The 23,721-nt window shown below is 49.2% G+C and overlaps 2 protein-coding genes across 7 annotated transcripts in view; one reads left to right on the top strand and one right to left on the bottom strand.

Annotated features, from left to right (window-relative positions):
* The first annotated feature begins 2,933 nt into the window (after positions 1–2,933).
* LOC135544629 (butyrophilin subfamily 1 member A1-like) lies at positions 2,934–7,351 on the top strand. Of its 5 annotated transcripts, none has more exons than XM_064972383.1 (6): positions 2,934–3,308; positions 3,415–3,433; positions 3,627–3,647; positions 4,082–4,417; positions 4,824–5,349; positions 5,512–7,351. In XM_064972383.1, exon 6 carries the CDS (start codon positions 5,952–5,954, stop codon positions 7,128–7,130), a length of 1,179 nt encoding a protein of 392 aa, XP_064828455.1. In that variant the 5' UTR covers positions 2,934–3,308; positions 3,415–3,433; positions 3,627–3,647; positions 4,082–4,417; positions 4,824–5,349; positions 5,512–5,951; the 3' UTR covers positions 7,131–7,351. The 5 variants fall into 5 exon arrangements, with proteins under 5 accessions (XP_064828455.1, XP_064828456.1, XP_064828454.1 ...); XM_064972386.1 differs by having other exon boundaries at positions 3,092–3,308; XM_064972382.1 differs by having other exon boundaries at positions 2,935–3,433.
* Positions 7,352–16,964: 9,613 nt separating this feature from the next.
* Positions 16,965–23,721, bottom strand: part of LOC135544628 (LHFPL tetraspan subfamily member 2a protein-like) — an 89,305-nt gene continuing 82,548 nt past the window's right edge. For both annotated transcript variants that reach the window (XM_064972380.1, XM_064972381.1), the window contains one exon: positions 16,965–18,455. In XM_064972380.1, coding sequence (XP_064828452.1) covers positions 18,199–18,455 — 257 coding nt within the window. In that variant the 3' untranslated portion in view covers positions 16,965–18,198. The remainder of the gene's footprint in view (positions 18,456–23,721) is intronic.

Here is a 23,721-nt window from a genome sequence, read left to right as displayed (position 1 = left end):
TTTTCTAAAATGACTTTGCAGGCGGCTTATGGTAGAGAAATTAACATTACATTCTCTTGCAACAGCTTTGGGGGACATCCCTGCAGTCAGCATGCCGACTGTACACATCTGTGGCATTGTGTTGTGACAAAACTGAACATTTTAGACCGGCTTTTAATTGTCCCCAGCATGAGGTGCACCTGTGTAATGATTACGCTGTTTAATCAGCTTCTTGATATGCCACACCTGTCAGGTGGATGGATTATCTTGGCAAAGGAGAAATGCTCACTAACAGGGATGTAAACACATTTGTGCACAAAATTTGAGAGAAATAATATTTTTGTGTGTATGTAAAATTTCTCTGCTCTTTTTATTTAAGCTCATCAAAGTTGGGACCAACACTTTACATGTTGCGTTTATAACTCAAATCAAATTTTATTTGTCACATACACATGGTTAGCAGATGTTAATGCGAGTGTAGCGAAATGCTTGTGCTTCCAGTTCCGACAATGCAGTAATAACCAACAAGTAATCTAACTAACAATTCCAAAACTAATTTCTTATACACAGTGTAAGGGGATAAAGAATATGTGCATAAAGATATGAATGAGTGATGGTGCAGAGCAGCATAGGCAAGATACAGTAGATGGTATCAAGTACAGTATATACATATGAGATGAGTATGTAAACAAAGTGGCTAGTGATACATGTATTACATAAGGATGCAGTAGATGATAGAGTACAGTATATACGTATACATATGAGATGAATAATGTAGGGTAATGAATAATAGGTTTCTTTAAATTGCAGGCTACAGCCTTGAAATAAGAATTCATTTTTGTTTATTGGCTACCTGGCTGATTTTAAATTCAGTATGTTGTTTAATTGCCTATTAAAACGTCTAACATCAATTGATTGTGACAGAATCACACATTAGGCTACTTCCCAAGCAAAGTCAATGTTGTGTCTCCTATAGGAGGTTGTAGGGCAGCCTTTGAATATCATAGATATTTGCAGCTTGTTTTTAGCATAAAGCATTGTGCACTAAAGCCTTGTTATAGATCAAAAATCCTAAACTAACAAGGGGCCTATGACTGTATCCATTTTCTGTAACAAAAGCCACACTACCCTCACAGCCCCTCAATTCGAGCTCTGATTTTTCACATAACGCACCAAGCACTTCACTGACACAGATATTTAAGGAGTGCATGGAGACTGGAGTTGAGTAGCGGAACTGGGTTACAGAGACTTACCAAGATTTCCCGCCCAAACCCACTCCTTTTCCAGGAAAAACAACAACTGAGAAACCGGCAAATGACGATACATTATGTATATGAACAACATGACATAAAACGGAACTGTTGAAATTATATGCACGTCTAAATCTGTCTCCTCTATGCCCTCTCCGCTATCTGCATGATAAATCATCAATGATCAGGCTGGGGACAGACGGCCCATCTCAGTATGGAGCGCAGTTCACAATGCAGGTAGACATATCATCTCGTCATTGTAACTGTTTTTCTAGTGACAGGTAGGTAGGTCTGTCTATATTTGCTGCAGCGTAGCCTATGATACAGTCGTATAAGGACTGAATGCCAGTCTAATTTACATATTGTGTATCCATCTGGCTTTTGGGGGGGGGGTCTCCTTATTTTTTAATTGGAAAGATTATTATATATTATTTTAAATTGCAGCTGCAGTTTTTTAAAACAGCCTATCGCTCATATCATCGCTTTAAATTTGTGCACTCTCTCGCAGCCCTACTTTCTCTCCACCAATTCCATTCAAATGGCATCCTACTACAGTAGGTAATCCTGTTCAAGTTTAATATATACAGTGCCTTGCGAAAGTATTCGGCCCCCTTGAACTTTACGACCTTTTGCCACATTTCATGCTTCAAACAAAGATATAAAGTATTTTTTTGTGAAGAATCAACAACAAGTGGGACACAATCATGAAGTGGAACAACATTTATTGGATATTTGAACAGGATTACCTACTGTAGTAGGATGCCATTTGAATGGAATTGGTGGAGAGAAAGTATATCAGTATATATATATATATATCAGTATATGTCCTAGACTACCTCTTTCATAATATAATCAGTATATGTCCTAGACTATTGCAGTGTCTTTCAGGTAATAAATTCAATGATTGTTGCTTCCATCAATGTAATTGTCTGCATCATTTCCAATCCCCCTTGTATTTAGCTAATGTAGTCACAAATTTGACTGAGAAGCAAGAGGAGAGCAGGTCGGGGCTCATGGTTGGGAACGCCATTGCAGTGTGTAATGCAGTGTAGCCTATATAACCCATCCCAGCAGTGCAAAAAATATTTTAGAGGGTGGATCAGCTTTAATATTACAGACAGATTGTTGCTTCCATCAATGTAATTGTCTGCATCATTTCCAATCCCCCATATATACCATTTCCGCTATACACACACACACACACACTCACATTCATGGCTCCTCTTTTACGGTTCTCGAGACCAGTTGTGCAAACACATCTTGTGTGGGAAGATAATCCGGGAAGAGAGTTTTATGTTTGTATGCCGTCTAACCTGTGTGCCGAGATACAGAAATGGTACTTTATGTTCGTATACAGATACAGAGATACAGAAATGGTACTTTATGTTCCTTGGCGCCGCACGTGTGTGTTCTGGGACTGCTATCTCTGTCTGTGATTCTCCGAGTCTTAGAGGGCCTGATTTGACCTCCTAAACCACACCTACTGACCTACAGTAATGCGTCAGCAACACTCTGGGATCAAGGGTCACCTAGTGTTACACTTCTTTATGTCGTAATAAGGAAGCAGAGCTGCCGTCACACACACACACACACACACCACACACACACACACACAAAACACACACACAAAACACACACACACACTAAATGTTGCTCAATCACTTACAGCAGGTAACAGTTAAGTTTAGAAATGGGGGGGGATCTATGATCAAAGTTGGTCCTCAGTTGAGTTGGTCATTTTGCCATTATCATGCACTTTGGAACTCGAATGTTCAGAGCCAAGCCTGCAGAACCAATCAGACTTTAATATCTGATCGTATTGAACTGGACTGAATGTTGCTCTGAATTGCTCCGAGTCGTTGATGGGTCTCCACAGTATCATAAGGCGGTTATAAATGCCAAGTACAGGAGTTCCATTGATAACCGCCTTCATGTTATCTACAGTTCTCTATTGGACAGGCATGGAGGAGGGAGGCGTGGTACAGAAGAGAAGGACTTTATATGAGGCTGTATCTGGTTTCGGTGAAAACCTGCAGATTTCCTGTCTAGGCCTGAGCTGCAGAGTATTCAACAAACAAGGTGGTGAATACATGTCTGTAAAATGTGTTTGTGCCTCAGTATATTTTTTCATGAATAGTGAGGCAGTGTTGTTGGATTTAAATCAACTATCTTTTTCCTTCTGAAGGACGTGAAGACCTGTAAAGGTATGGAGAGATCTCAGTATATTCTAGTCAGAAACGAGACACAACAACCCTCCTGTTTTAAAACCATTAGGACTGGGTGGTAAAAAGGAATAGATGTGTGTATCTATTTTGCTTGAGAACAATACATGCAAAGGGGTCTGATGAATAAATGGTGGAATTGTGTAAATAGAAATGTTTTCTCTTTTTATCGCAGGTAAAATGTCCAGAGTAAAGAGTAAGTCACACCATGCTAGAATTCATTCTGAGCTGTTCGTACACATTTTCTTGACAAAAAATACTAAACCAAGTATGTGAAGGGAAATGAGTTTGAGGTTGAATTTCTAATTTGTGTGTAAAAAATGTCATTGGATGAAATGTGCTTGTTAAGACCAGGAGTTGATGCTGTGCTCTCCACAGTGACCTCTCCCTCCAAAACATTTACTTTCAATTCCCATAGTAGCATTCACGTTCTGCTATCCTATATTTATAATATCTGTCAGATAAATATGTCTACCTGGGATAGTTAGTTGTATTTTAGAGGTTAATATTGTCCCTGTCATTTTATGCCTATTTAAAAAATGTTTTTTTGCATGAATGTACTGATAGTATTTGTGTACCTGACAAAGATGATGACATTAAGCCAGAAATGTTTTCTCTCGCACTGAACAGATGACTTTAAACTTACCACCGCTGAAGACAGCGAGAGGGTCGGTCCTGGTCATGATGTCACCCTCCACTGTCACCTCTCCCCCAAAACCAGTGCGGTTGTCATGACGATCAGGTGGTTTAAGGGGACAGAGTGCATTTACATGTATAAGAATGGCCAGGTGACAGAGAGCGTTTGCTACGAGGGCAGAGTCAGTCTGATCATGCCGGAGCTGGAGGGAGGCAACGTGTCCCTGAGGCTGAGAGACTTCAGGAGGTCAGACGTGGGACGGTACAGATGTCAGGTCGTCCATGGAGAACAGAAGGAGGAGGCTGCCGTGGGTTTAGAGGTTGCTAGTGGTAAGGGCTCTGTAACTACAGTACATGTTAATATACACCTAAGCAACAATAACAACCAGTCTGTTTCCCTGTACAGCACACTTCCTCCTGTATTTAGGAGTTTGTAGTAGGAGTTAGAGACGGGACGAGATGGATTCTGACTATCAACTAGCAGTAATGCATATGACAATCACTCTGAGCTTTGAGCTTGATGTCCTGAAGCGTTTCAACCAGTCCAGCGTAACTGGTCACATCCCTTGATTCTGATTAGTGATGAATGTGATGAACCCTCGTAACCCCATTGATGCAGATCACATCATCCTGGAATGTTATTGGATAATCAATGATTTGAAGGTACTGATAATAACTAATACGTTCAATTTTTTTCATTATCATTACTCATGGCTCTCCATCTTGGATAATGAAGGATCACGATTGGACTTTGGTGAGTGATTAGTCATTTGGCTGCTTTGTTTATTGACAACCAATAAGACAAAACCGATAGTAGACCAGAGTGTTTCAATCTGATACCATCCAGAACTAGTGGCCTTGTAAACAGCAGACACTCTACACTTATCAGCACTCTTCCCAATTGTTCCCTTTATCTCGTATATCTCGGTAAATTGTCCTGCATTTACTTAAACCTTGCCTCCTCCAACACAATCTCTGCCTTAGAACTCAGCGTTAAACACTTCAAAATGAATAGAGAATCAGCGTGAATTTAGCTTGATGTCCGAGGGCTTACGTCCCTTTCCCTTGATGCAAATTAGTAGTGAATTTGATGAACAGTCATTCCAATTGTAAGCAATGGTATTTGATCAAATGATGTAATACATCAGAAATGGAATTTAACGAGTGTAACAATGATAACTAATAGCCTGCATTCTGTTTTACATGATCATGATTCGTGGATCTCCATCTTGGATAACGGGAACGATTAGCGAGGCTATATGGTGAGTAACAACGTGTATATATGTCTGTTCTGATTATTGATAACCAATAACACAAGACAAAGAACAGACCAGCGTGGCAGTATGACGCCATAGAGAAGTAGAGGCTTTGTGAAACATCCAGTCATTCTGCTCACGTCCCTTTCCCTTGATGAACACACGCAGGAGCGGCTTTGGGAAAGGTCTCTGAAGTGGCCCAGCCAGAGCCCGGACTTAAACCCGATTCAACATCTCTGCAGGGACCTGAAAATAGCTGTGCCACGACGCTCCCCATCCAACCTGACAGAGCTTGAGAGGATCTGCAGAGAAGAAGGGGAGAAACTCCCAAAATAGCGGTGTTGCCAAAAGCTTGTAGCGTCAGACCCGGGAAAACTCCAGGCTGTAATCGCTGCCAAACGGGGCTTCAACAAAGTGCTGAGTAAAGGGCTGAATACTCATGTAAATGTGATACTTCCGTTATTTATTTTAATACATTTGCTAAAAATTCAAACAACCTGTTTTTGCTTTGTCGTTATGGGGTATTGTGTGTAGATTGAATACATTTTAGAATAAGGCTGTAATGTAACAGCATTTTGAAAAAGTCAAGGGGTCTAAGTACTTTCTGAATGGACTGTAACCCAGCGAGTCAGAGAGGAAGAGAGACTACTGGAGGACACTACCAGAGAGGTGGAGAAGAGGAAGAGAGACTACTGGAGGACACTACCAGAGAGGTGGAGAAGAGGAAGAGAGTCTACTGGAGGACACTACCAGAGAGGTGGAGAAGAGGAAGAGAGTCTACTGGAGGACACTACCAGAGAGGTGGAGAAGAGGAAGAGAGACTACTGGAGGACACTACCAGAGAGGTGGAGAAGAGGAAGAGAGACTACTGGAGGACACTACCAGAGAGGTGGAGAAGAGGAAGAGAGACTACTGGAGGACACTACCAGAGAGGTGGAGAAGAGGAAGAGAGACTACTGGAGGACACTACCAGAGAGGTGGAGAAGAGGAAGAGAGACTACTGGAGGACACTACCAGAGAGGTGGAGAAGAGGAAGAGAGACGTCTGGAGGACACTACCAGAGAGGTGGAGAAGAGGAAGAGAGACGTCTGGAGGACACTACCAGAGAGGTGGAGAAGAGGAAGAGAGACTACTGGAGGACACTACCAGAGAGGTGGAGAAGAGGAAGAGAGACTACTGGAGGACACTACCAGAGAGGTGGAGAAGAGGAAGAGAGACTACTGGAGGACACTACCAGAGAGGTGGAGAAGAGGAAGAGAGACTACTGGAGGACACTACCAGAGAGGTGGAGAAGAGGAAGAGAGACTACTGGAGGACACTACCAGAGAGGTGGAGAAGAGGAAGAGAGACTACTGGAGGACACTACCAGAGAGGTGGAGAAGAGGAAGAGAGACTACTGGAGGACACTACCAGAGAGGTGGAGAAGAGGAAGAGAGACTACTGGAGGACACTACCAGAGAGGTGAAGAAGAGGAAGAGAGACTACTGGAGGACACTACCAGAGAGGTGGAGAAGAGGAAGAGAGACTACTGGAGGACACTACCAGAGAGGTGGAGAAGAGGAAGAGAGACTACTGGAGGACACTACCAGAGAGGTGGAGAAGAGGAAGAGAGACTACTGGAGGACACTACCAGAGAGGTGGAGAAGAGGAAGAGAGACTACTGGAGGACACTACCAGAGAGGTGGAGAAGAGGAAGAGAGACTACTGGAGGACACTACCAGAGAGGTGGAGAAGAGGAAGAGACAAGTGGATGGGAAAGGACCTGTGGGACTCAAACAGCCAAGTAGAGAACTGCAGCGTCATTCCCCCCCTAAAACAAAAAAAGCACAAGAAAGGATTTCTGACAACCACCATCTCAGATTGTTCTAAAAATCCTTTCTGTAGAAACACATGAGATGAGCATTTCTGAAAAATCATTTGGTTGAAACATAATTTGATCTCTGACCCCCATTTGGCCATTTGTATTTAAAGTGTTCATATTACCTTCAATAAATACTGTACTAACCTACCGATTTGGGCAATAATTTTTCTTAACAATGAGCAAGACATGAGGAATCCGATACTGATGATCAAAAGCCACTCACAGACCCCCCCCCCACACCTCATGCCAATCCCACCCCAACAACCAGTATACAGTATCCCACACCTTCCTTCTGTTCCTACCAGTGGAGCGGTAGAGGGGTGCTGGAGAGAAAGGAGGAGCTGTTTGGGGAGGGTTGTTGGGAACACACTGTGATTCTATTCACCCATGCTTGATGACCTGAAAGAGCAGAGCATTGTGGAGTTTCTCCAAGCAGGGAGTCAGGGACATCCAGCAGCTTGTATAGAAGTGTGGGAGCAGGTATCATGTCCTCAACATTAACGACAGGGCCCTTGGCACTCAGGTCCCAGAGCTGCTGGAGCAAGTATCATGTCCTCAACATTAAGGACAGGGCTCATGGCACTCAGGTCCCAGAGCTGCTGGAGCAGGTATCATGTCCTCAACATTAAGGACAGGGCTCATGGCACTCAGGTCCCAGAGCTGCTGGAGCAGGTATCATGTCCTCAACATTAACGACAGGGTCCTTGGCACTCAGGTCTCAGAGCTGCTGGAGCAGGAGAAGAAAAAAGAGCTGGAGAAAGAGCTAGAGTCTGTTAGGTGGGGGGGAATGGAGATATCTGGAGAGATTGAGAGAGAGAATGAGAGAGAGAGAATGAGAGGAGGGAGGAGAGACACAGGCAGGAGATGGAGCGTATGAAGGAGAGGCCAGAGGTGAAGCAGTGAGAAGCCTGGTGAAGATAGTTTGACCTGAGTTACAGAGGAACGTCATGATCTCACAGACAAAGAAGCAGAAGAGTTGTGCAGCCAGACAGAAGAGGAGAATCGAGAGATGACGGAGAAAGATAGACAGATGGATAAAGACATAGTGAGGGAGAGACTGAGAGATGACTTTAACGTTTTGGAGGTCTACTTGCCAAGAAGCACACAGACACCTGGGAGATGGAGGGGGAGGTAAGAGGCAGAAGAGAGGAAGGAGAGGGGGAGGGAAGAGGAAGGAGAGGGGGAGGTAAGAGGCAGAAGAGAGGGAGGGGAGGGTAACAGGAGGAAGGAGAGGGGGAGGTAAGAGGCAGAAGAGAGGAAGGAGAGGGGGAGGGAAGAGGCAGAAGAGAGGAAGGAGAGGGTAACAGGAGGAAGGAGAGGGGGAGGTAAGAGGCAGAAGAGAGGGAGGGGAGGGTAACAGGAGGAAGGAGAGGGGGAGGTAAGAGGCAGAAGAGAGGGAGGGGAGGGTAACAGGAGGAAGGAGAGGGGGGAGGTAAGAGGCAGAAGAGAGGGAGGGGAGGGTAACAGGAGGAAGGAGAGGGGGAGGTAAGAGGCAGAAGAGAGGAAGGGGAGGGTAACAGGAGGAAGGAGAGGGGGAGGTAAGAGGCAGAAGAGAGGGAGGGGAGGGTAACAGGAGGAAGGAGAGGGGGAGGTAAGAGGCAGAAGAGAGGGAGGGGAGGGTAACAGGAGGAAGGAGAGGGGGAGGTAAGAGGCAGAAGAGAGGGAGGGGAGGGTAACAGGAGGAAGGAGAGGGGGAGGTAAGAGGCAGAAGAGAGGGAGGGGAGGGGGAGGTAAGAGGCAGAAGAGAGGGAGGGGAGGGTAACAGGAGGATGGAGAGGGGGAGGTAAGAGGCAGAAGAGAGGAAGGGGAGGGTAACAGGAGGAAGGAGAGGGGGAGGTAAGAGGCTGAAGAGAGGGAGGGGAGGGTCAGCAGGAGGAAGGAGAGGGGGAGGTAAGAGGCAGAAGAGAGGGAGGGGAGGGTCAACAGGAGGAAGGAGAGGGGGAGGTAAGAGGCAGAAGAGAGGGAGGGGGGGAGGGTAACAGGAGGAAGGAGAGGGGGAGGTAAGAGGCAGAAGAGAGGGAGGGGAGGGGGAGGTAAGAGGAAGGAGAGAGGGAGGGGAGGGGGAGGTAAGAGGCAGAAGAGAGGGAGGGGAGGGTCAACAGGAGGAAGGAGAGGGGGAGGTAAGAGGCAGAAGAGAGGGAGGGGAGGGTCAACAGGAGGAAGGAGAGGGGGAGGTAAGAGGCAGAAGAGAAGGAGGGGAGGGTCAACAGGAGGAAGGAGAGGGGGAGGTAAGAGGCAGAAGAGAGGGAGGGGAGGGTAACAGGAGGAAGGAGAGGGGGAGGTAAGAGGCAGAAGAGAGGGAGGGGGAGGGTAACAGGAGGAAGGAGAGGGGGAGGTAAGAGGCAGAAGAGAGGGAGGGGAGGGTAACAGGAGGAAGGAGAGGGGGAGGTAAGAGGCTGAAGAGAGGGAGGGGAGGGTAACAGGAGGAAGGAGAGGGGGAGGTAAGAGGCAGAAGAGAGGGAGGGGAGGATCAACAGGAGGAAGGAGAGGGGGAGGTAAGAGGCAGAAGAGAGGGAGGGGAGGATCAACAGGAGGAAGGAGAGGGGGAGGTAAGAGGCTGAAGAGAGGGAGGGGAGGGTAACAGGAGGAAGGAGAGGGGGAGGTAAGAGGCAGAAGAGAGGGAGGGGAGGGTCACAGGAGGAAGGAGAGGGGGAGGTAAGAGGCAGAAGAGAGGGAGGGGAGGATCAACAGGAGGAAGGAGAGGGGGAGGTAAGAGGCAGAAGAGAGGGAGGGGAGGATCAACAGGAGGAAGGAGAGGGGGAGGTAAGAGGCAGAAGAGAGGGAGGGGAGGATCAACAGGAGGAAGGAGAGGGGGAGGTAAGAGGCAGAAGAGAGGGAGGGGAGGGTCAACAGGAGGAAGGAGAGGGGGAGGTAAGAGGCAGAAGAGAGGGAGGGGAGGGTCAACAGGAGGAAGGAGAGGGGGAGGTAAGAGGCAGAAGAGAGGGAGGGGAGGGTCAACAGGAGGAAGGAGAGGGGGAGGTAAGAGGCAGAAGAGAGGGAGGGGAGGGTAACAGGAGGAAGGAGAGGGGGAGGTAAGAGGCAGAAGAGAGGGAGGGGAGGGGGAGGTAAGAGGAAGGAGAGAGGGAGGGGGGGGAGGTAAGAGGCAGAAGAGAGGGAGGGGAGGGTAACAGGAGGAAGGAGAGGGGGAGGTAAGAGGCTGAAGAGAGGGGGGGGAGGGTCAACAGGAGGAAGGAGAGGGGGAGGTAAGAGGCAGAAGAGAGGGAGGGGAGGGTCAACAGGAGGAAGGAGGGGGGGGAGGTAAGAGGCAGAAGAGAGGGAGGGGAGGGTAACAGGAGGAAGGAGAGGGGGAGGTAAGAGGCTGAAGAGAGGGAGGGGAGGGTAACAGGAGGAAGGAGAGGGGGAGGTAAGAGGCAGAAGAGAGGGAGGGGAGGGTCACAGGAGGAAGGAGAGGGGGAGGTAAGAGGCAGAAGAGAGGGAGGGGAGGGTAACAGGAGGAAGGGGAGGTAAGAGGCAGAAGAGAGGGAGGGGAGGGTAACAGGAGGAAGGAGAGGGGGAGGTAAGAGGCAGAAGAGAGGGAGGGGAGGGTCAACAGGAGGAAGGAGAGGGGGAGGTAAGAGGCAGAAGAGAGGGAGGGGAGGATCAACAGGAGGAAGGAGAGGGGGAGGTAAGAGGCAGAAGAGAGGGAGGGGAGGGGGAGGTAAGAGGAAGGAGAGAGGGAGGGGAGGGGGAGGTAAGAGGCAGAAGAGAGGGAGGGGAGGGTCAACAGGAGGAAGGAGAGGGGGAGGTAAGAGGCAGAAGAGAGGGAGGGGAGGGTCAACAGGAGGAAGGAGAGGGGGAGGTAAGAGGCAGAAGAGAGGGAGGGGAGGGTCAACAGGAGGAAGGAGAGGGGGAGGTAAGAGGCAGAAGAGAGGGAGGGGAGGGTAACAGGAGGAAGGAGAGGGGGAGGTAAGAGGCAGAAGAGAGGGAGGGGAGGGTAACAGGAGGAAGGAGAGGGGGAGGTAAGAGGCAGAAGAGAGGGAGGGGAGGGTAACAGGAGGATGGAGAGGGGGAGGTAAGAGGCAGAAGAGAGGGAGGGGAGGGTAACAGGAGGAAGGAGAGGGGGAGGTAAGAGGCAGAAGAGAGGGAGGGGAGGATCAACAGGAGGAAGGAGAGGGGGAGGTAAGAGGCAGAAGAGAGGGAGGGGAGGATCAACAGGAGGAAGGAGAGGGGGAGGTAAGAGGCAGAAGAGAGGGAGGGGAGGGTCAACAGGAGGAAGGAGAGGGGGAGGTAAGAGGCAGAAGAGAGGGAGGGGAGGGTCAACAGGAGGAAGGAGAGCGGGAGGTAAGAGGCAGAAGAGAGGGAGGGGAGGGTCAACAGGAGGAAGGAGAGGGGGAGGTAAGAGGCAGAAGAGAGGGAGGGGAGGGTAACAGGAGGAAGGAGAGGGGGAGGTAAGAGGCAGAAGAGAGGGAGGGGAGGGGGAGGTAAGAGGAAGGAGAGAGGGAGGGGAGGGGGAGGTAAGAGGCAGAAGAGAGGGAGGGGAGGGTAACAGGAGGAAGGAGAGGGGGAGGTAAGAGGCTGAAGAGAGGGAGGGGAGGGTCAACAGGAGGAAGGAGAGGGGGAGGTAAGAGGCAGAAGAGAGGGAGGGGAGGGTCAACAGGAGGAAGGAGAGGGGGAGGTAAGAGGCAGAAGAGAGGGAGGGGAGGGTAACAGGAGGAAGGAGAGGGGGAGGTAAGAGGCTGAAGAGAGGGAGGGGAGGGTAACAGGAGGAAGGAGAGGGGGAGGTAAGAGGCAGAAGAGAGGGAGGGGAGGGTCACAGGAGGAAGGAGAGGGGGAGGTAAGAGGCAGAAGAGAGGGAGGGGAGGGTAACAGGAGGAAGGGGAGGTAAGAGGCAGAAGAGAGGGAGGGGAGGGTAACAGGAGGAAGGAGAGGGGGAGGTAAGAGGCAGAAGAGAGGGAGGGGAGGGTCAACAGGAGGAAGGAGAGGGGGAGGTAAGAGGCAGAAGAGAGGGAGGGGAGGATCAACAGGAGGAAGGAGAGGGGGAGGTAAGAGGCAGAAGAGAGGGAGGGGAGGATCAACAGGAGGAAGGAGAGGGGGAGGTAAAAGGCTGAAGAGAGGGAGGGGAGGGTAACAGGAGGAAGGAGAGGGGGAGGTAAGAGGCAGAAGAGAGGGAGGGGAGGGTCACAGGAGGAAGGAGAGGGGGAGGTAAGAGGCAGAAGAGAGGGAGGGGAGGGTAACAGGAGGAAGGAGAGGGGGAGGTAAGAGGCAGAAGAGAGGGAGGGGAGGGTAACAGGAGGAAGGAGAGGGGGAGGTAAGAGGCAGAAGAGAGGGAGGGGAGGATCAACAGGAGGAAGGAGAGGGGGAGGTAAGAGGCAGAAGAGAGGGAGGGGAGGGTAACAGGAGGAAGGAGAGGGGGAGGTAAGAGGCAGAAGAGAGGGAGGGGAGGGGGAGGTAAGAGGAAGGAGAGAGGGAGGGAGGGGGGGGAGGTAAGAGGCAGAAGAGAGGGAGGGGAGGGGAGGGTCAACAGGAGGAAGGAGAGGGGGAGGTAAGAGGCAGAAGAGAGGGAGGGGAGGGTCAACAGGAGGAAGGAGAGGGGGAGGTAAGAGGCAGAAGAGAGGGAGGGGAGGGTCAACAGGAGGAAGGAGAGGGGGAGGTAAGAGGCAGAAGAGAGGGAGGGGAGGGTAACAGGAGGAAGGAGAGGGGGAGGTAAGAGGCAGAAGAGAGGGAGGGGAGTGTAACAGGAGGAAGGAGAGGGGGAGGTAAGAGGCAGAAGAGAGGGAGGGGAGGGTAACAGGAGGAAGGAGAGGGGGAGGTAAGAGGCAGAAGAGAGGGAGGGGAGGGTAACAGGAGGAAGGAGAGGGGGAGGTAAGAGGCAGAAGAGAGGGAGGGGAGGGTAACAGGAGGAAGGAGAGGGGGAGGTAAGAGGCTGAAGAGAGGGGGGGAGGGTCAACAGGAGGAAGGAGAGGGGGAGGTAAGAGGCAGAAGAGAGGGAGGGAGGGTCAACAGGAGGAAGGAGAGGGGGAGGTAAGAGGCAGAAGAGAGGGAGGGGAGGGTCAACAGGAGGAAGGAGAGGGGGAGGTAAGAGGCAGAAGAGAGGGAGGGGAGGGTAACAGGAGGAAGGAGAGGGGGAGGTAAGAGGCAGAAGAGAGGGAGGGGAGGGTAACAGGAGGAAGGAGAGGGGGAGGTAAGAGGCTGAAGAGAGGGAGGGGAGGGTCAACAGGAGGAAGGAGAGGGGGAGGTAAGAGGCAGAAGAGAGGGAGGGGAGGGTCAACAGGAGGAAGGAGAGGGGGAGGTAAGAGGCAGAAGAGAGGGAGGGGAGGGTCAACAGGAGGAAGGAGAGGGGGAGGTAAGAGGCAGAAGAGAGGGGGGGAGGGTAACAGGAGGAAGGAGAGGGGGAGGTAAGAGGCAGAAGAGAGGGAGGGGAGGGTAACAGGAGGAAGGAGAGGGGGAGGTAAGAGGCAGAAGAGAGGGAGGGGAGGGTAACAGGAGGAAGGAGAGGGGGAGGTAAGAGGCAGAAGAGAGGGAGGGGAGGGTAACAGGAGGAAGGAGAGGGGGAGGTAAGAGGCAGAAGAGAGGGAGGGGAGGGTAACAGGAGGAAGGAGAGTGGGAGGTAAGAGGCTGAAGAGAGGGAGGGGAGGGTCAACAGGAGGAAGGAGAGGGGGAGGTAAGAGGCAGAAGAGAGGGAGGGGAGGGTCAACAGGAGGAAGGAGAGGGGGAGGTAAGAGGCAGAAGAGAGGGAGGGGAAGGTAACAGGAGGAAGGAGAGGGGGGGAGGTAAGAGGCAGAAGAGAGGGAGGGGAGGGTAACAGGAGGAAGGAGAGGGGGAGGTAAGAGGCAGAAGAGAGGGAGGGGAGGGTAACAGGAGGAAGGAGAGGGGGAGGTAAGAGGCAGAAGAGAGGGAGGGGAGGGTCAACAGGAGGAAGGAGAGGGGGAGGTAAGAGGCAGAAGAGAGGGAGGGGAGGATCAACAGGAGGAAGGAGAGGGGGAGGTAAGAGGCAGAAGAGAGGGAGGGGAGGATCAACAGGAGGAAGGAGAGGGGGAGGTAAGAGGCAGAAGAGAGGGAGGGGAGGGTCAACAGGAGGAAGGAGAGGGGGAGGTAAGAGGCAGAAGAGAGGGAGGGGAGGGTCAACAGGAGGAAGGAGAGGGGGAGGTAAGAGGCAGAAGAGAGGGAGGGGAGGGTCAACAGGAGGAAGGAGAGGGGGAGGTAAGAGGCAGAAGAAGAGAGGGAGGGGAGGGTAACAGGAGGAAGGAGAGGGGGAGGTAAGAGGCAGAAGAGAGGGAGGGGAGGGGGAGGTAAGAGGAATTAGAGAGGGAGGGGAGGGGGAGGTAAGAGGCAGAAGAGAGGGAGGGGAGGGTCAACAGGAGGAAGGAGAGGGGGAGGTAAGAGGCAGAAGAGAGGGAGGGGAGGGTCAACAGGAGGAAGGAGAGGGGGAGGTAAGAGGCAGAAGAGAGGGAGGGGAGGGTCAACAGGAGGAAGGAGAGGGGGAGGTAAGAGGCAGAAGAGAGGGAGGGGAGGGTAACAGGAGGAAGGAGAGGGGGAGGTAAGAGGCAGAAGAGAGGGAGGAGAGGGTAACAGGAGGAAGGAGAGGGGGAGGTAAGAGGCAGAAGAGAGGGAGGGGAGGGAAACAGGAGGAAGGAGAGGGGGAGGTAAGAGGCAGAAGAGAGGGAGGGGAGGGTAACAGGAGGAAGGAGAGGGGGAGGTAAGAGGCAGAAGAGAGGGAGGGGAGGGTAACAGGAGGAGGAAGGAGAGGGGGAGGTAAGAGGCTGAAGAGAGGGAGGGGAGGGTCAACAGGAGGAAGGAGAGGGGGAGGTAAGAGGCAGAAGAGAGGGAGGGGAGGGTCAACAGGAGGAAGGAGAGGGGGAGGTAAGAGGCAGAAGAGAGGGAGGGGAGGGTAACAGGAGGAAGGAGAGGGGGAGGTAAGAGGCTGAAGAGAGGGAGGGGAGGATCAACAGGAGGAAGGGGAGGTAAGAGGCAGAAGAGAGGGAGGGGAGGGTAACAGGAGGAAGGAGAGGGGGAGGTAAGAGGCAGAAGAGAGGGAGGGGAGGGTCAACAGGAGGAAGGAGAGGGGGAGGTAAGAGGCAGAAGAGAGGGAGGGGAGGATCAACAGGAGGAAGGAGAGGGGGAGGTAAGAGGCAGAAGAGAGGGAGGGGAGGATCAACAGGAGGAAGGAGAGGGGGAGGTAAGAGGCTGAAGAGAGGGAGGGGAGGGTAACAGGAGGAAGGAGAGGGGGAGGTAAGAGGCAGAAGAGAGGGAGGGGAGGGTCACAGGAGGAAGGAGAGGGGGAGGTAAGAGGCAGAAGAGAGGGAGGGGAGGGTAACAGGAGGAAGGAGAGGGGGAGGTAAGAGGCAGAAGAAAGGGAGGGGAGGGTAACAGGAGGAAGGAGAGGGGGAGGTAAGAGGCAGAAGAGAGGGAGGGGAGGATCAACAGGAGGAAGGAGAGGGGGAGGTAAGAGGCAGAAGAGAGGGAGGGGAGGGTCACAGGAGGAAGGAGAGGGGGAGGTAAGAGGCAGAAGAGAGGGAGGGGAGGGTCACAGGAGGAAGGAGAGGGGGAGGTAAGAGGCAGAAGAGAGGGAGGGGAGGATCAACAGGAGGAAGGAGAGGGGGAGGTAAGAGGCAGAAGAGAGGGAGGGGAGGGTCACAGGAGGAAGGAGAGGGGGAGGTAAGAGGCAGAAGAGAGGGAGGGGAGGGTCACAGGAGGAAGGGTCGGTTGGAAAAGACAACTCCTTTGTTAAAGGGGTTAAAGGAGAGACAATTTAGAAAGAATCACGTTGTATTCATCCCACATGTAGATGTCTTACTGACCAAAGAGTCCTTCCGTTGTTTCCAGTTAGTATCTTTTCAGTAAAGGATTCAAAAGTCATGCATGTTTAGGTCCAGTGCCATTTCCTGTCCCACCAAGTTGATTTGAATGACTTTCCTGCTGTTATTTATCCAGACGGCCAGAAGATGGCAGTGTTTATTCATCTGAACTGATTTAAACAAACTCAACGTTGTGCAAATCCTTACAGATTTTTTTTTTTGTGTGTGTGTGTGTGTGTGTGTGTGTGTGTGTGTGTGTGCGTGCGTGCGTGCGTGCGTGCGTGCGAACACGATGAGCGACATGGCAGCCAACAGGGATGCTCTTATTTAGACCACACACACACACACACAGCTCCTCTTTCACTGTTCTCCTATCAAGACCAGTAGGACAAACACATGATGTGTGGGAAGTTGTTTTGTTTGTGTGTTGTTGGCCTGTGTGTGTGTGTGTGTGTGTCATTTTGTTATTCTTATCGGTCTGTGATTCTCCAGGTCTTAGAAGGCCATTTCTAAAGCTCCTATTCTAACCCCCACCTACAGACCGACAGTACTGAGTCAGCAACGCTCTGGGGTCACCTTGTGTTACACTCATTATGGCTTAATAAGGAAGCAGAGCTGCCTTCATAACTCTGTTATCAGGTTACCACCCCCACAGAAAAGGAAATAAGTATCGGCCTCTCTCTTTCTCTTCGTCTCAGTCGATAGAGGGCTAAAACCAGGCTAAGCTGACTTGCTGACAGTAGACGGGGAGCTTGGAGTCTCATGCTGCAGCCCCCTGGAGGAACAGGGAAATTTGTCAAGTGACATGGAAACGCTGTCCAATCTGGAAGTCATCAACTGCTCTGTGTGTGTGTGTGTGCGCGCACGCATGGTGCATGCATGGGTGGGGGGGGTGACTCATGCACATAGAAACTGGAGGTCTGGAGTGTGGTGAGGGGTAGGTTATAGCTGGCGACACAGTACATTCGAGAGCCCCACAGATATGAACTTTGCTGGAGGAAAAACCCAGGACACCCTTTCTTTCTCTTTCTGTTTTTATTGGTTTGGCAGAGACAGACCGAGGTGCTGGGAAAGTGGGATGACCATTCAACACAACACACGTTTCAACAGTTTCTCTCCAGCGCTGTGGCTGGTGTTGCCGGAATAACGGTCCTCCCTTGGTGTCGCAGGAATAAGAGTCCTCCCTGAAACAAGACACTCATGAATACTCGTGTGTCGTTGTCCAAGTCTTTGTCCATAGATTATAGGGAGTCGGCTGAGGAGGACCTCAATGAGACCAGGCTAGGATCATCAGAGATGGGGGGGGGGGGTTCCAGGCAAAACCATCTCAATATTTGAAAGAGGAACCAAGCACAGTCTCACACACACAATAACAAACACACACATACACACACAAACACACCACAGCTCTCTCTTAGCAAGCTCATGCAGTCCATGTGAACCATGGCTGGTGTAGGTGTCCCATCAATACATTTCAAGGGTCCAAGAAGACATACATTGGTCATTTCAATTGACAGTACATTCTGTAAGCTTTAAGGACATCACGATTCCATGCTAAACTAAGGCCATGTCTGAGAGTAGTTTACTGGACTGAGTAGTGGTTCCCTTGTAAATTTATTCACACCTGGCTTAAGTTGGCGCTGGCAGAAGTTCCCTCTAACCGCTGGTCCAGGGTCAGATGTTATTTGATCCTCCCCATTAGGTTCAGGTTATGATTTGGGGTTGGGAAATCTGATCCTAGATCTGTAGCCAGGGGCAACTTCTATCTGGGATTTTAAGTTATTACAGTTGACTAGCACCAGGTAGGCGGATCTTCAGGTCGTGACATCATCGCACCAGGATTCAAGGCGAGAGTGACATCATTTAAAACACAGCCTGAACAGAGCTGAGAGGACCACCATTCTCAGATCATCATCATCATCATCATCATCACTATGTACAGTATATGCACACTTATTTACAATACAAACTTACTGGTGTCAGGGTAGCTGGTACTGGCACACATTAATAACACACAGGACACAGACAGACAGCACCTCTGGTGGCGGAGAGAGGAAATACACTGAAACACACGTTTGTGAAAAGCTTGGCACTGTAGATTTCTCCCACATCAACAATAACAACAATACAGGGTCAGAGAGTCAGTCTTAGTGGTAAACAATATTGTGGGGGGGGGGGGGGGGGGGCTCCGTTTGATTGACAGCTGGGCCCCAGAGTGGAGACGAGGGGGTCCGGACGTGACATTCCTCCTCGTCAGCCTCAGAGCAGGCAGATAAGGCTCTTGCCCTCCTCGATCTCCTCCTGCACCTTGTCTGAGGACGTGGCGATCTCGGCCTGGGCGGAGAACACAGCGCAGACGAAGGTGAGCACGGTGCCCCCCATGGCTGTGTAGAAGGCCCAGCCCATGGTGCACAGCCCCGACCGGTAGGGAGCCGCGTCCTGACCACAGTACAGCTGCACCTTGTCTGAACCCCAGCCTGCAGGGTATAGCATCAGACCCAGGATCAGAAACAGACCTGGACCAGAGAGAGAGCCAGCGTTAGTTCATCAGTAACAATATAAAGCATTAAATAGACCTAGAACCAGCAAACATTTGTGTGTGACTGATTGAATGTGTGTTTTAAATGCAGCTACAGAGAAGTGGGGGATGACAACAGCACATTCTCTAAAGTCCATCCACAGAACAGCTAACAGCTCCATTCTCTGGTATCAAAACACTTCCTGTTTCAATAACACGTTAGCATTCTGACTTCCCGTTGGTCAAAAACACTATACGAGGATAAAATGATTTCCTTCACCATCCCTTTCAGATGGGACTCCTGCTCCATTCTAACAGTACACCTGGCCAGTGTCAACTCTCATTGCAACAAAAAGGCCCCATGCCCATCTTTCCCCAAACATGCTCCCCGCATCGCGAACCTGAGGTTACAGCACAAGGTTCCAGGAACAACAGGAAACGGTGGCCCGAGGGGCTTCCTCCCGCCAACTCACTGAAGTGACCGACCGACTAGCCCTGTCTCAGATTCCTGTATCTCTTGCTGCTGGAGGATGGAGCCACTTCCTGTGGGGGCGGGACCTACTTCTAACACCACACCGATTCGGTTACAACACCCCTGTACAACACCAGAACCTAGAGGAAAGCCTAATCGAAGCATGGTCTGAAGTAGCAGTTGAAACGTTTGCCCAAATCCCACACTTGACCAGTGAAGGTGAGACGGCGCAGGCCGCTGTAGTGTCTTGTGTTCAACATCTCTGTATCCCTGCGCAGACCATTTCCATACTCCAGAATGACGTTGTAGGGAAAGGCAGTGATCCTCCTACTGGTTCCCCGGCTTTGACACACACCAGAAGACGTTCCGTCACGCTGTTGGCAGCTCGGACTGGAACTACAATATCAGAAGTCTACTACTGGAAGTCTACTACTGGAAGTCTAATACTGGAAGTCTACTACTGGCAGTCTACTACTAGAAGTCTACTACTGGCAGTCTACTACTAGAAGTCTACTACTGGCAGTCTACTACTGGAAGTCTACTACTGGCAGTCTACTACTGGAAGTCTACTACTGGAAGTCTACTACTGGCAGTCTACTACTGGCAGTCTACTACTGGAAGTCTACTACTGGCAGTCTACTACTGGAAGTCTACTACTGGCAGTCTACTACTGGAAGTCTACTACTGGCAGGCTACTACTGGCAGTCTACTACTGGCAGTCTACTACTGGAAGTCTACTACTGGAAGTCTACTACTGGCAGTCTACTACTGGCAGTCTACTACTGGAAGTCTAATACTAGAAGTCTACTACTGGAAGTCTAATACTAGAACTCTACTACTGGAAGTCTACTACTGGAAGTCTAATACTAGAAGTCTACTACTGGAAGTCTACTACTGGAAGTCTACTACTGGAAGTCTAATACTAGAAGTCTACTACTGGAAGTCTACTACTGGAAGTCTAATACTAGAAGTCTACTACTGGAAGTCTACTACTGGAAGTCTACTACTGGAAGTCTAATACTAGAAGTCTACTACTGGAAGTCTACTACTAGAAGTCAACTACTGGAAGTCTACTACTGGAAGTCTACTACTAGAAGTCTACTACTGGAAGTCTACTACTGGAAGTCTACTACTGGAAGTATAATACTAGAAGTCTACTACTGGAAGTCTACTACTGGAAGTCTACTACTGGAAGTCTAATACTAGAAGTCTACTACTGGAAGTCTACTACTGGAAGTCTACTACTAGAAGTCAACTACTGGATGTCTACTACTGGAAGTCTACTACTGGAAGTCTACTACTGGAAGTCAACTACTGGAAGTCTACTACTGGAAGTCTACTACTAGAAGTCTACTACTGGAAGTCTACTACTGGAAGTCTACTACTGGAAGTCTACTACTGGAAGTCTACTACTGGAAGTCTAATACTGGAAGTCTACTACTGGAAGTCTTCTACTGGAAGTCTACTACTGGCAGTCTACTACTGGAAGTCTAATACTGGAAGTCTACTACTGGCAGTCTACTACTGGAAGTCTACTACTGGAAGTCTACTACTGGCAGTCTACTACTGGCAGTCTACTACTGGCAGTCTACTACTGGAAGTCTAATACTGGAAGTCTACTACTGGAAGTCTACTACTGGAAGTCTACTACTGGAAGTCTACTACTGGCAGTCTACTACTGGAAGTCTACTATTGGCAGTCTACTACTGGCAGTCTACTACTGGACGTCTACTACTGGAAGTCTAATACTGGAAGTCTACTACTGGCAGTCTACTACTGGAAGTCTACTACTGGAAGTCTACTACTGGAAGTCTACTACTGGAAGTCTACTACTGGAAGTCTAATACTGGAAGTCTACTACTGGAAGTCTAATACTGGAAGTCTACTACTGGAAGTCTACTACTGGAAGTCTACTACTGGAAGTCTAATACTGGAAGTCTACTACTGGAAGTTTACTACTAGAAGTCTACTACTGGAAGTCTAATACTAGAAGTCTACTACTGGAAGTCTACTACTGGAAGTCTACTACTGGAAGTCTAATACTGGAAGTCTACTACTGGAAGTCTACTACTGGAAGTCTACTACTGGAAGTCTAATACTAGAAGTCTACTACTAGAAGTCTACTACTGGAAGTCTACTACTGGAAGTCTAATACTAGAAGTCTAATACTAGAAGTCTACTACTGGAAGTCTACTACTGGAAGTCAACTACTGGAAGTCAACTACTGGAAGTCGACTACTAGAAGTCAACTACTGGAAGTCTACTACTGGAAGTCTACTACTGGAAGTCTACTACTAGAAGTCTACTACTGGAAGTCTACTACTGGAAGTCTACTACTAGAAGTCAACTACTGGAAGTCAACTACTGGAAGTCTACTACTAGAAGTCTACTACTGGAAGTCTACTACTGGAAGTCTACTACTGGAAGTCTAATACTAGAAGTCTACTACTGGAAGTCTACTACTGGAAGTCTAATACTGGAAGTCTACTACTGGAAGTCTACTACTGGAAGTCTACTACTAGAAGTCACCTACTGGAAGTCTACTACTGGAAGTCTACTACTGGAAGTCTACTACTGGAAGTCTACTACTAGAAGTCTACTACTGGAAGTCTACTACTGGAAGTCTACTACTGGAAGTCTACTACTGGAAGTCTACTACTGGAAGTCTAATACTAGAAGTCTACTACTGGAAGTCTACTACTGGAAGTCTACTACTGGAAGTCTACTACTGGCAGTCTACTACTAGAAGTCTACTACTGGAAGTCTAATACTAGAAGTCTACTACTGGAAGTCTACTACTGGAAGTCTACTACTGGAAGTCTACTACTAGAAGTCTACTACTGGAAGTCTACTACTGGAAGTCTACTACTGGAAGTCTACTACTGGAAGTCTACTACTGGATGTCTACTACTAGAAGTCTACTACTGGAAGTCTACTACTGGAAGTCTACTACTGGAAGTCAACTACTGGAAGTCAACTACTGGAAGTCTACTTCTGGAAGTCTAATACTGGACGTCTAATACTGGAAGTCTACTACTGGAAGTCTACTACTGGAAGTCTACTACTAGAAGTCTACTACTAGAAGTCTACTACTAGAAGTCTATTACTGGCAGTCTACTACTGGAAGTCTACTACTAGAAGTCTACTACTGGAAGTCTACTACTGGAAGTCTACTACTGGAAGTCTACTACTAGAAGTCCACTACTGGAAGTCTACTACTGGAAGTCTACTACTGGAAGTCCACTACTGGAAGTCTACTACTGGAAGTCTACTACTAGAAGTCTACTACTAGAAGTCTAATACTGGAAGTCTACTACTGGAAGTCTACTACTGGAAGTCTACTACTGGAAGTCTACTACTGGAAGTCTACTACTAGAAGTCCACTACTGGAAGTCTACTACTGGAAGTCTACTACTGGACGTCTTCTACTGGAAGTCTACTACTGGAAGTCTACTACTAGAAGTCTACTACTAGAAGTCTAATACTAGAAGTCTACTACTAGAAGTCTACTACTAGAAGTCCACTACTGGAAGTCTAATACTAGAAGTCTACTACTAGAAGTCTACTACTAGAAGTCTAATACTAGAAGTCTACTACTAGAAGTCCACTACTGGAAGTCTAATACTAGAAGTCTACTACTGGAAGTCTACTACTGGAAGTCTAATTCTGGAAGTCTACTACTGGAAGTCTACTACTGGAATTCTACTACTAGAAGTCTACTACTAGAAGTCTAATACTAGAAGTCTACTACTAGAAGTCCACTACTGGAAGTCTAATACTAGAAGTCTACTACTGGAAGTCCACTACTGGAAGTCTACTACTGGAAGTCTACTACTAGAAGTCTACTACTAGAAGTCTAATACTAGAAGTCTACTACTAGAAGTCCACTACTGGAAGTCTAATACTAGAAGTCTACTACTAGAAGTCTAATACTAGAAGTCTAATACTAGAAGTCTACTACTAGAAGTCTACTACTAGAAGTCTACTACTGGAAGTCTACTACTAGAAGTCTACTACTAGAAGTCTAATACTAGAAGTCTACTACTAGAAGTCCACTACTGGAAGTCTAATACTAGAAGTCTACTACTGGAAGTCCACTACTGGAAGTCTACTACTGGAAGTCTACTACTAGAAGTCTACTACTAGAAGTCTAATACTAGAAGTCTACTACTAGAAGTCCACTACTGGAAGTCTAATACTAGAAGTCTACTACTAGAAGTCTACTACTGGAAGTCTAATACTAGAAGTCTAATACTAGAAGTCTACTACTAGAAGTCTACTACTAGAAGTCTACTACTGGAAGTCTAATACTAGAAGTCTAATACTAGAAGTCTACTACTGGAAGTCTACTACTAGAAGTCTAATACTGGAAGTCCACTACTGGAAGTCTAATACTAGAAGTCCACTACTGGAAGCTCTGTTAATAGAACTGCAATAGTAATGCTGGATGTCCACTCGAGTCTAGATTGGGAACGATGAAACTACGATATGTCTACAGGCACATATCACTACCGTGAGGCCACTAGTTCAGAGATTTCATGACTTGTCCTGCATGCCTCACCTGCTCCTCTCCCCTCCCTACCGTGGGAGCGGATCACTCAGGCAGCCTGAGGGTCTGCAGCCGTCTGCATCTCAGTAGGAAACAGTTAGAATAATAGGATTAAAATGAAAGGCCAGAGAGAGAGAGCGATGGAGAGGGAAGGGTATGGAGGGGGAAGGGTATGGAGAGGGAAGGGTATGGAGAGGGAAGGGTTTGGAGAGGGAAGGGTATGGAGAGAGAGAGAGCGATGGA

This window comes from Oncorhynchus masou, chromosome 8, assembly GCF_036934945.1.
Source record: "Oncorhynchus masou masou isolate Uvic2021 chromosome 8, UVic_Omas_1.1, whole genome shotgun sequence".
NCBI lineage: Eukaryota > Metazoa > Chordata > Actinopteri > Salmoniformes > Salmonidae > Oncorhynchus > Oncorhynchus masou.
Note: the sequence above shows the minus strand (reverse complement) of the source record. Positions and strands in the feature narration are given on the sequence as shown.

What these genes read in the sequence shown, in the direction of transcription:
- LOC135544629 (XM_064972383.1), top strand. Translation starts at nt 5,952, where the DNA reads ATGGACTGTAACCCAGCGAGTCAGAGAGGAAGAGAGACTACTGGAGGA.